The sequence below is a fragment of the Gavialis gangeticus genome, unplaced genomic scaffold, assembly GCF_001723915.1.
Source record: "Gavialis gangeticus isolate Ggan-Ray unplaced genomic scaffold, GavGan_comp1, whole genome shotgun sequence".
Classification (NCBI taxonomy): Eukaryota; Metazoa; Chordata; order Crocodylia; family Gavialidae; genus Gavialis; species Gavialis gangeticus.
In genome coordinates, this window is record NW_017729002.1 from 23,528,453 (window position 1) to 23,541,156 (window position 12,704).

The 12,704-nt window shown below is 50.5% G+C and overlaps 1 protein-coding gene across 1 annotated transcript; it reads right to left on the reverse strand.

Moving 5' to 3' along the window:
* Nucleotides 1–2,499: 2,499 nt before the first annotated feature.
* On the reverse strand, nt 2,500–5,572 carry MCRIP2 (MAPK regulated corepressor interacting protein 2; the record flags this gene model as incomplete). The annotated part of the gene is made up of 3 exons (XM_019507401.1): nt 2,500–2,952; nt 4,132–4,233; nt 5,323–5,572. Coding segments are annotated over 3 exons (423 nt in total), but the record flags the coding sequence as incomplete, so codon positions are not given.
* Nucleotides 5,573–12,704: the final 7,132 nt, after the last annotated feature.

A 12,704-nucleotide genomic window follows, 5' to 3' on the forward strand; every position in this document is an offset into this window, starting at 1 on the left:
TTTTTTTTTTTTTTTTTTTTTTTTTTGTCCTTGGCAGTTCCCTCCTTGCAGGTTACTTTCTCCTGGAGCTCTCCTGCCTGCCCAGCAGTCACTCTCCTTTGAGAGTCTCCCACTGCATAAACAGTGTCACTTGAGGCACTGCCCAGAGCACTTTGCCAAGCGCTAGAATCCCTTTTCAAGCCATGGATGCCATCCAACATAACATGGAGTGGCTGGGCTGTCAAGCTGCACTGCACATTCAGTCCTTAGCACTGTGGCAGTTTCCAGACCTCCTCATGCCCGGGAAATGAATGCTTTTGCACAGCTGGAGTCCCATTCAACCCAGCCATGCCAAGTGCAACAGAATAGCAGGGACCTGAAACACACACCAAGGCTCCCAGGTCCACCCCCACCCCCCACACCGACCCTGTGCTTTTAGTCACACCTCTCCTTAGTTGCCAGTGCTGGCTACAGAGGAAGAGGGGGCTTAGATGCAGCCCCACAGGACTGATCTTCAGCCAGCCAGGCCCTGCGCCCTCCAGCTGGGAGCCCCCAACCTGCTGTCAATCATCTCTGCAGCAGGGGTAGGAGTGTGTTGTGGGCCAAGAAGCAACCCTGGGGTGGGAACTGGGAGATGCAGTGTCCGTGGGGACTCCCAGCCTCGCTGCATGCTCCCACCTTGAGCATTCTGTGCAAAATAGTCTTTGGCCCAGAAGCAGAGAAAGCATCAGCAGCAGACACCTCCTGCCATCAATCCCAGCAGCCAAAACTAGCCTGTCTCCAGTGTCCAGCCAGCCCTGCACAACACCCTAGTCACAAAGGTCTCATGCTAGCAAGACCCCCTCCCAGCACAGAACAGCTTCTGACTCCACAACCCTGGGTGAGCTTGAGGAGGAATTCCATATATGAGTACCACTGGGCAAGGGAAGTGCCCTGGGCCATGCAACAGCACTTAACTCCTATCTGGAATCCTACACTTCTTTGGGCAGGAGGTACAACAGCCTGAGCCACAGGGAACTGAGTTGTCAGCCTCCCAATGAGACAAAAGGCAACACCTGAAAGCTCCTGACCCTCTGGGGCCTGGAAATCTGGGCTTGTCCCATCTTCCTCTGTCCAGACTTGCTGGAATTCCCCGTACTGCCACCCAACACCCTGGGCTCTGGGACATGGCAGACTCCCAAGATGCCCTGCAGGCAGCTGTAAGCCCTATGCTGAGCGCCCACTCTGGGCCCTTGTGCCTCTCAATCCCACAGCTCTGTGCATTGTAGTGAGAAGGCTCAGCTGGGAGTCTTGTGCTTTTGCCCCCAAGCTCCCCTTACAGGCAGCAGGTACAGGCCCTGCTTGGAGAACTTGTACCACTCATCTCCACTAGACATGGCCACCTTGCCCCAACTGCAGGGTCAGTCATCCAGCTCAGGTTTACAGTCAGAGGCACCACCATTTTCAGCAGGACTTGTACGTGCAACAGCTGGAAATGAACGCATCCCTGTCCTCACACACAGGCCTCCCATGACGGGGTGGCACTGCTTAGTTGGGCCCAGCAGGAATCAGCATGCACAGGTTCTAGTGCCTGGGACACGGCCCCAAAGCAGCCAGGTGCCCCTGCCCACAGATGCAGCCCTGGCTACTCTGGCCTGAGGCTGGAGACCTCAGCTTTGCCCCCCTCGCTCTGGTCTTCCAGGCTTCGAGGTATGGCTGGCTTCTCCTCCCAAGGGCTCCAAGGCAGGCAGGAAGCCCAGCTGGGAAGACCAGAGACAGGCATTAGCCCTGCCACCCTCCACAGATCCTTCCTTCAACCCAAAGCTAGGTGGTCCCATAAACCCAGGCCTGGCTGGGGGCAAAGGAGCCTGTCTGCCACCTGCAGAGTAGTGCCAGGGTCAAAGCCTAAGTGACGCTGGGAAGCAGACTGCGTTTTGTGGTGGGGAAGAGAATACCTGGTGGCCTATGAGGGAGGGAAAAAGGGGAGGCAGGCAAGACAGATGCAGGGGGCATCTTTAACTTGAGAAGGAAGCCTTTCACACAGTGGTTCCCCTTGTGGGGGTAGGAGGGCTCTGTGGGGACCGGGCTTGCACTGAGGCTCTCTTCCTGCTGCAGCAGCTTCCACTACAGCCCTACATCAGGTCTCTCTTGTGCTCTGAACCCCCACACGTGTGCGCATGTAGGTCTGGGATGGGAGAACTGCCCAAATTGCAACACAAGAGAGGCATAAACCCAGGCTGGAGGTTAACGCAAGAGGATATTTCTGCAGAGGGTACTACCAGGGCTGTCCCAGCCAGCACACAGCTACCTGCCTCCATTGTGGGGCTGCCAGCCAAGCAGATTCTGCTGTAGCTACACTGCCTGGCAAACAAAGCCAAAAATGCTCTGGCCACCTCACTAGGCACCCACCCATCAGAGTCATGCAGGACCCTGTCTCACTCCTGGAGCTCGACCTGCCCCCAGGAGCTGCACTATGTTTTACCATCTCTTGCCCCATGTCATCCTGCAGAGCCTGTGAATATCTCCTCCAAGGCGTGCGAGTTCCCATCCACTGGCAGTTTCAGCTCTTTATTGTACCCAGATCCTGGTTACAAAGAACAACTGTTTTCTCTCAGGGCTGCAGCTCATGGCCTGGGGAAAGACCTAGAGTCACAATCCTCTCCCCACCCCGCACTGACTGCAGGGAGATCTCTCAGATACAGAGTCTGCAGGAGTTTCGACGGTTCGACTGGCACTTAAGGAATCCTGGCGGAGGCAGTGGGTAGCTGCTTTCCTCCCCTGGCCCTGCTGTGTCCAGACAGGGGATGGTCGGCAAGGAGGTACCGTGGTCCGTTTCTGCCATCTTCACTTGGCCGAGACTGTTTTATAGAGAGCTCTTGTCATTTTAACTCAAGTGTTGTGTACAGAGCGGGAGGGCAGTTTTCTATGAGCCGTTTTCAATTTTTGCCAGAAATTGCTGGGCCCACCACTCCTCCAGATCAATGGGCACAAAGTCTGGAAGAGAAAGAGAAAAGGGGGCAGGGTAGCAGAACTTGAGCAGTAATGGAGGGGAAGCAAAGCCTCATGAAACTCATGCCATTCTGGGGCACTTCCCCCATCTCTCAGCAGAGGACAACATTGAGCGCCCAGCAAAAAGCTCCCTAACTTCTTATTGAAAGAATAAAAAGCTAAACCTAGCGCTCCAGGAAACCACCCCCTTCTTTCAACTACTGTGAATCTGAGGCACTGAGTCTTGGCTCATACTACCCCAATAATACTCTCCCCTGAATGCTGAGAGATGCTATGGAAATCCCTGTACTGTTCTATCCTTAACACATTTGCTCAAAGGGAAAACAGGATCCTTCACTCCCCAGAGCCAATCCCACCAGAGACCCGGCCAGCAACATGAGTAAACAGTGCAGGTGACTCAGCAAGGGCCAGCCTTCCCCTTGGGACTGTCCCACCCCATCACCACACATGGCACTAGGGGGTGCTGTGGTGCTGGGACCCAGGTAGGTGACTGTGGTGGCTGACCCCAGCCCCCAAGACAGCCTGTTGGAAGCACAGTTTTAAAGAGAAGCCCACAACCCCCCATCACCTGGCCTCATTTGGACCACAGGGTATTAGCCCCAGTGTGCTGGCACCTTCGTTCTGCTCCTGCTATGCAGGTACAGCAGGACTTATTCAAAGCCTTGGCTGACGGTGCTATGAGGGGTTTAATGAAACCATCTAGATACCCAAGGTCACAGTATCCTATGGCCTGACATTTCTCATCTCCCCCAGACTCCAGCAGGACTCTGCAGAGGACAAGGGAACTTGACATACACCCTACCTTCCCCCAGCACAGCCAATACTTACATTCCATCCTGCACAGTTCACATACTTAAACCAGTGTAGACACTCCCAAGTCCTGTTATTTCTAAGGGCTCTCTCTGCTAGACTAGGGAGACACTGAGCAGATGCTGCTAGATGAGCAATTTGATATCCACTCTGGACTTGGCTGAGACCCTCCAACTTACTGCACTTGACAGCCTCACCACTGACATGAAGGGCTACATAGGGTAACATATGAGAACTTCCAAGGGACATGGCACAGATGCTTGCATGGAGCTGGCATATAGGCCCTCGAGTGCTGAAAAGCACTGCTTCATGTGATTGGGTGCCAGTCCCTGGAGGTGACCCACAGACACTCACTTTTCAATCCAGGGTTGGGAGTTATCTCTACGTATTGCACAGGGCCGCAGCTGGTCTCCCCATTCTGGCTGTCATCCAGCTGCTGTTCTATCTGCTGCCAGGCTGGAAAGGAGAGAGGAGGGTATGAGAAAGGCAGGTTCCTTTGGTAGGGGAAGGTGAAGCCACCCTACAACAAGATGATCATTCAGTTGCCCATGCTCTGACCAGGACTGACAAGTTTGCTTCACTGGGGTTCCCCTCATATCCCCACATTCCTTGAGCTCCAAGTCACTATACCTCCTGTGTCACATGCCCCAACCCCGCAGCACAGCTGGAAGATGCTGCCCCAGTGCAGACCACTGCTGCTGTGGCTGAGGGAGGGTATTTGGCACCTGAGTGACAGGAGGTAGTCCCACCAGTTACCCTCCACTCAGGGTTAAGCTTTCCCTGCTGCCCCAGAGAGCTGGGTGATGTTACTGTGCCCCCACAGTGCCCCAGCTTGACCTCATTGCCAGATTACAACATGAGCTCTTCATGATAGGAGACATCACAGGATAGCTCTGACCACCCCTCTGTCAGGACACAGTACATGGTAGAAGCGTAGGAAGGAGCACATCCACCCCACTCTGGAGCTGGGACAGCTGCTAGGGAGGCTCCAAATGCCCATGGGCAGAAGTGGGCAGACAAGGCCTAGAGTCTTCCTACTGGCTGATGCCACAGAACATCTGGACTGGGCAGGAGGGAAGAGGAGATGCTGGCTGAGGGTGTAACATTCACTGCATTTCTGAGTGAGCAGAAACCAGCAACAGTACAGAGGTAACTATGTCACACCAGAGGACCTTCACCACAGCTCAGCGCCAAGGAAATGCCACCCTCCACACACACACTACAGCCCTTGGCAACTTCCAGCATCATGACATGGCTACATCCCAGACTCTGAAAACCCATCACTGACACACGGCTGCATTCCCTCAGCCACATGTCACCACCCCTGGCAACTGACAGCTTTGACACACAACTCATTCTCTGCTGTACTACAGCCTCTGGAGAGCCCCGCACTGAGATATGACCCATTCTTCTGCTATATTACAGCCCATGGAAGCTCCTGGTACTGAGATGCAACTGAGAGAGCGGGGTTTACCTATGGCACCCCCACCAACCTTGCCTTTCTGTCCGTGAAGTAGCTAGACCCTGGCTCTGGTGCCATCTTACCTTCATAGACAAACCGCACATTCTCTTCATGTGCCAATGTGTAGCACTCCTCTGTGGCTGACATGTGCTGTATCACTGCTGGGGGCCTCTTGCCATTCACTCTGTTGAACACGAGTTTTGGAGCAGGGCTATTGAGACAGAGAGAGAAAATGGAGAGCACAGAAAGACAGAACACTCTTTCCTTTCTGAGCCAGACAGCTGCTGGGCTTGGGGCTGGGAGCGCAGCCAGACAGGACAGTCTGCAGCCATTTCAGAAGGAGCCCGGATGTCTGGACTCCTGGGTTCTATTTCTGCCTTTGACAGGGATTTACTATGTAGCCTTGGGCAAGTCACTTTACTCCTTTATGCCTCCAGTTCCCCCATGTACAGAATGGGAGTATTCTTCTACCTCTGTAAAGGACTATGAGATTTGTGGAGGGAAGGCACCCAGGTGCTAAGGATGGGCTTATAGTTCAGACCTGGGACTTCCAGCTCTGCTACAGCCTCCTTGTGCAACCTCAGGTGAGTTACTGAATCTCTTTGGGCCTCAGTTCCTCATCCATAAAGTGGGGCTAGCTATATATCTTTTTTTTACCCTTGGGGAAAGGCAGTGTCTTTGTTTATACTCCAATAGTGCCTAGAGACCTCAACAGAGATCAGAGCCACACAGTGCAGGGCGCTGTACACACAGATAATGTCTGCGTGGTGAGGGGAGCAGCCTATGACCAACACTTCAGTTTCTGCAACCACCTGTTGCAGTAAGAGATCCCACCAAATATGTAGCCCTCATTCCCACCAACACTGTATCCACATCCTCAGTGCATGGCCAAGTACTGTGGGAGATGCACTGCACTGAGTCTTCAGTGGGAAAGGAGGGCAGCTCTGTGTCTGTGGAGCACTTGACATGCCCATCATGTGACCATGAACATGGTACATCATGCTCCTACAGCACAAACAGGCACAGGACAGCCCTTCAGCTGTTAGCAAAGGAGCATGCAACACATCACCTTCCCTTGGACCCAAGCAAGACAGAAGTGGAGCCTGGGAAGAGCTGGGTCCAGGGTGACTCAGCTGAGGAAGAACAGAGTCTATCAATCGCCTTTCCTCACTGCTGGTGCCAGAACTGGGGGAAAAGGGATAAAAGTATAGGTGTCGGATTAGAAATGGGACTTTGGCACTCTTACCAGGCCCAGGAAGCACAGGTTTGAAAGTAGGGTAACAACAAGTGGAGATGTTGGGAGAAATAGATTAGGACTTAAGACTGGGAAGGGAGAGAGAAGCCATGGTAGAAAGCAAGGGAGGACTGTAAGTCAGTAGATGGGAGGAGACTGGGACTGGGAGAACCTGCGGAGGTGGAGGAGAAGGGAAAGGGATGGAAAAATGGATCAGAGAAGGAGCCAAAACACTTGAAGAAGAGTGGAACTGGCTGGACAAAGAGCCTGGGGCAAGGAGTCAAGAGTGGGAGGGACTGAGTTGGGGTGAGGAAACTCATGGGAGAGATTGGAGCTGGAAGCCCACAGGAGTAGGGGAAGGTAGACTGGGAGTGACTGGATTTCGGTGTTGAAAGGAGACAGGTATAACAGAAGAGGAACTTAAAAGCAGGAAACTGGAACTGGGGTGAGCCAGGAGCAGGGTAGAGATGGGTTGGAGGAGACTAGGCAAGGTGGTGCTTGGGAGAAAGGGGTAGAAGCAGCTATGCCCACTAGAACACAGTGCCCTTCAGCACGGTGCCCACAGCCCACCATCCCCCTGCTAATCAGCACCCCTCCTCATAGTGCTGGTGACAACAAGCCTGTCACCAGTTACTCTGTTAACTCCAGAGGCAGAGGTTTGTCACTAACTGCAAGGGTCTGATCCTACTAAGCCCCTACATGACAAGGTCACATAATGACATTTCTGCAGTGTCACTGGTTTTAACAGAGCAAAACCTAGGAAACCACAGCACATTGTCCCATGCATGTGCTAAGGCTGCAGAGCCAGGCACAGCCAGGATTAAGGCTGCCTGTGCCTAATGACACTGTATTTAATTACATGACCACATCCTGTTTCTTCCATAGTTTCAGTTTCATAGTTTCTAGGATCAGAAGGGACCTGAGCAGATCATGAAGTCCAACCCCCTGCCATGGCAGGAAAGAGTACTGGGGTCAAACGACCCCAGCAAGGTGGACATCTAGCCTCTTCTTAAAGACCCCCAGGGTAGGAGCCAGCACCACTTCTCTTGGAAGTTGGTTCCAGATCCTAGCCGCCCTGACAGTGAGGTAGCGCCTCCTGATATCTAGCCTAAATCTACCCTCCGCCAGCTTGTGACTGTTATTCCTGGTCACTCCTGGCAGTGCTCGGGGGAATAGGGACTTCCCCAATGCCTGCTGGTCCCCTCTGCAGGTGAATCAGGGCTGTGTAGGGAAGGAGGTCAATGTCTGTAGGGCCCGTTCCTCCCTTGTAGCAGCAGTTGGAAAGTCGGGAGTGAATGAGCAAGGTAGGGGACTGCATGAATGAGGAGGGTCATTTCACAGTAAAGACAGTGATGCCCTGCCTCTGCCACAGCCATCCTATGGGACACTATGCATGTCCCTTAGACCCAGCCTTGCAGAGTGGGTGACTAACTGCACATGCCTCATTTTCTGGTGCCCAGCTTGGAATTCCAGGTCAGTGATTCTCAACCAGGGTACCACCGCACTTGAAGATGCCTTGAGATCTTTTCAAGGGTGCCCTAGGATGCCATGCAATGCTGGCCCTGTTAGGTGTGTGAACATGGTTCACAAGATTCCCCATAGGAATTCATAGCATTAAAAACATTCTGGCCTGCTGTCAGCTTTCTGAGTTCTTTGCAACACAACTGCTCTATTATTCTTCTGTAGTCAAAAAACTGAGTGAAAAACCAACAGTTGCCATTCCTTGAGGGGTGAGTCTAACAAGGGATATTGAGGATCACTGCTCCAGGTTCTGGTGGGAAGCAGTGCTGAGCACTTCCAGCTGCAGTTGAACTCAATGATGGCTCTGCTCTAAACACATAAAGATCTACCTGGTACTGAGTACTCTGAAAAGTCAGATCTGGGGTGTCTCAAGCTGGGCCCCCATGACTGGTAGATGCTTGTGATCTCAATCTCCATCTCAGTTCTCCATCTGTGAAAAGCAGACAATACCCCTCTTCTCATGGGGGTGGGGTCTGTACAGATGAATCCAGAGGATTGTGAAGCACCTAGACATCATGGTAACAAGAGGAACCCACAAGGAAAGTAACTGTGCGCTCTGCAGAGCAGAGCAAAGTCTGTAAAGTGAGCAGTAGGCTAAGGCTCAGGGCAGCATGGTAAATGCAAGTTATTTAATAGGAACTTGTTAACCTTGTACCAACCCTCCTGTGCAGGGAGTAGAGGCCAGGTCCCATGGGGGGAGGGGGAAAAATAGTATTTGATTGCTTAAAGGCTGCATCTAATCCACACTAACAAGGTGAGCAAATTAAGGTTGCAACAGGCAGCCTGTAGGCAGGTCACACGTGCACAAGGCTGTACATAGCTGTCTAGTTTTCAGAGAATTGCATTTTTTGACCAGCAAAAGTTAAAGACTAGCATTTTTGTTGTGTATGAGGGAGCAATGCATCTAAAAGCTCAAAGAAAGAGTGAGTGTTTTTAGTAGCTAAATATCTTTATCTCTATGGTATAGAGAAACTGAGGCAGAGGGTCTGAGGGACTTAGTCACACAAGAAACTAGGAACACTATCTGTTCCTGGGTAAATCCAGGAACAGAGTCTAGCTTTTGTGATGCCCAAGTCTAACCACTAGGCAAAATGGCCTTCAGTTTGCATGCTGATGTTTCCAGAACCCCCTGAAAGGTGTTTATCTTGTTAAATTAACAAGCAAGAGGCAAAGGATCACACTCCCATTTTTTCTCCCTGATATGGGCTTCCTGGCTGGACAATACAACTCAGCATGCAATGCTGTCTCCTCTCCAATTGAACCTATATGGAACCTGGGAGAGTAGTGTGGCTATAAATGCAGCAATAAAAGATAACACATCTACCCAAAAAACCTTGCCTGCCTATGTCCTTAGACCAGTGGTCCTCAATCCGGCGCCCGTGGGAGCCGTGGGAGCCATGGTGCCCCCCCCCCCCACAAGTTTATTCAGGTTCCTGCACACATTTTCAAGATCAGTAAAAATCTTTCAAAAAAATTCTTTCAAAGTTCAAATGTGCCCTTGGGCGCACAAACATTGGGAACCCTGCCTTAGACCAACACAACTATAACCAACAACCCAGCTATAATGTAGCACAGGACTTGTCGTCCAGCTGGGGGCTGCAGCCCATAGAGAAGAGGGGCTCAGGGGACCTAATCAACAAAATCAAAATTTCAGTTCAGAAAGAACAAAAAAGAGAAGTGCTGAAACAGAACTTCCCAATGCAAGATTTCCACACACTCTCCAGTCCATGGATCATCTCAGTAGTATCACCAGTCATTCCAACCCAAGGCAAAAGCAGATTTTGAAATACTGGGATTTCTTATGGAACAGAAATCCCTATTTTCAACCAATTCCAGTAACTACAAATGCTGGAGAGTCCAGTGACAAAAAAACAACACCTGATTACAGATTTGAAGCCCCTGCACTGCTGCCATGTGACTGTCCTTCCCAATAAGCCCTAGTGAACCTGTCCGAAGAAGTTTCACAATGCCCTGCTGGTTTATCTAGGATCTACCTGGGAATCCCTCTCTTCCCTTGATAGGAGAAAAACCCAACCAATCCCTTCTGAGCGGGTGTCATAAAATGAGGAAGACCAGCCAAATATCAAGAGGAAATGATGCATCATATAGCCTTTAGCAAAGTTAAATGGAGGGCAAATAAGTTACTTGCAGTTCGAAAAGACAGTCAATGTTTAACAGCCATATTGTTTAATATGTGAGCATTTCTTGAGGGTGAAGAAAGACAGCCAGGAAGCTCTGAGGTGCTCATGGGTTGTTTTCAAATTATTTCTCCCCCTGCACATTTTTCAATTTAGAATTACAATCACTCAGCACAGGCAAGGCATCCTGTGGATGGGCCAGAGATGCCTTAATGTTTTCAATGTCACAATCTTACTGTAATGAGCCCCAGTTTATAGAGGAGATACAATTTTTGCTCAGAGTAGTTACACTTCTGTTTCTAGTTTTAAGCTCTGCTCAATCCTTCCAGCCTTTTCAGTGAAGAGCTAAAGAATACTCTGACCCATATTTTATTCAAGGAGGTGTCCACAAAAGCCATGTAGTTGCAAACAGATCTGCCTGATGTTTCTGAAGAAATATTAAGAATTTTCAGGCTTTTGTTTTTACACCATAAAGAAGGGAAAATAAAAAGGGCACAAATGCAGAATCTTTTGGGAGCAGCCTGTCACAGTTCAAGGCTGGGGCCTATTTAAAGAAGCTTCAAGGGAAATGGGTGATATCCAAGACAAACCCTCCGCACCACAGAAAATAGAAGCCAGGCTGGTGCATCTGATAGACGGAACTGAATACTAATCAATTGTTGACAGCAATAATCCTGTCAAACTGATCCAAGATTTGCCTCTGCCTGCAGGATGGCAGCCGATGACAACAGAAGATGCTCATATGTCACAGCAGAAACATCTGCTTGACAAGGGTGGTGGGAAGCTGAGTTCACCAGTTCTATGGTGCCTTTCAAAGTTCTTTAATGAAGAGGTCTGTAGGAGCACAAAGGATTATTACAGACCTTCCCATCAATGCCAGTGGGCTTGGGGTTAGACCCTAAAGGGAAAATTATGTAGCCAACCCTTGGAGACGCCTCTGTAGCCTTAACATCTGTTGATTTCAGTGGCTGTCAAGAGCATTTGACACTGCAAGGAAGGAGGAGCACAGCAGCTTGTAGAGAGGGACCCTCATTATTATAGGTGGGCTCAACATCTGCTGTAGCCCAGACTGACATCCTATTTTTGCAGGCTGCAGAAAGAAAGAAAATCCAACCTGTAGAACAATTCAGAGCTAAGACAGTTACCTAGATTATATCAGTGAATGATACAATGAAAGAATAGAAAAAAAATAGACCAGTTGTTACCAAACTCTGTTTGGAGAACCACTGGTAGCTTGTAGGATGGCTGATCATAATAGCTCCTCTTCCGTTTGCAGCCACTACATGCCATTAAAAAAAAAAAAGACCACTATATCTATATGTGTTTCCCAAGTTTACTTTTCTAAACATGTACTAGCCATAGGGATGTTCGGAAGTTGCAAGTAAGGAGAGAGAGAGAGAGAGAGAGAAAGAGAAGGAAGTAGATGGTCATGAGCAAAATTTCCTCCAGATGTTTTATCTACGAAGTCATGTCCCACACCAGGGAAAGGTCTGTAAGCTCCTTGAAGACACCACATCCCAGGGGACAGCAGGTGTCCTAGCTTGTATATCCAGCCATGAAAGTGTAGCTTTTCCCACAAAATCTGATTAGCAGAGGAACAGACTGCATTGCAAGACTATAGATTAGTATATAGTATGTATGGGGGAGGAAGATGTGCAGAGGATAAACTGCATGTGCAGGATGTAACAAAGTTATCTGGATTATACAGACTAGAAAAGTCAGATCCAATAACCAGAAATCTACCTTTAATTGGGAGGTTCTGTCCGAGCAACTTCTACAATAACCTTAATGGATAGCTGTGTGTCAATTTGACTTTATCCCACAGTAGAACAACTGTAAATGTGGAATACTGCATGCTTTTGACCACTTGCTGTTTGAGATGTGTGAACCTGTACTCAGACAGCTGTACAGTTACACAGGCTTCCAGTAGGCCAGAGGTAAACCTGTGGGTGCAGCACTGATGTTGCAATTTCCTGACTTCCAAGCACTTTGCTCCTACAGTTTTCTCGTTGTATTCTCAGCCTGTGGAACCGCGTGCTGTGATACAGGGACAAAAGCTGCAGAGATACTGGGAGGAAAAGGTCCTGGTGGACAAGTCTCGGGGATGCCAAGTGCTCCAGGTGCAGTAAGGTCAGAGGGAAATAAGAGCACTTTCATCCCACTTTGCACTGCTCACAGCAAACAACTTCCTAGACGAGAGGTATGTGTGTTTGTCTGCCTGAGACCAGGTGGGTGAGCATCCCAGGTATGGAGGAGGGAGCAGAGCTGGACTTCACAGTTTGACCTTGTCCTGCAGGGACTCAGCTCCCCACAGCAGCACCCTCGTAGACCCCGGCCGGCAGGAAGCTTCACAGCCACTGGACTGCAGATCTGGGCAGCGGAGCATCTCCGGCTACAAGGACAGCCCAGAGCTGGCACCCAAGTCTGGGCACGGGAGCGGAGATGGGGCCGGGCCTGGCAGGACTGCTGTTACCTCAGTCCCCCTCGCTTCCCACACTCCCGAGCTGCGTTGCCTGCCCAGCACCACCTGCGCCTGCAGCCTCCCCTGCCCCTTGGCACGGGCTGGCCGCCG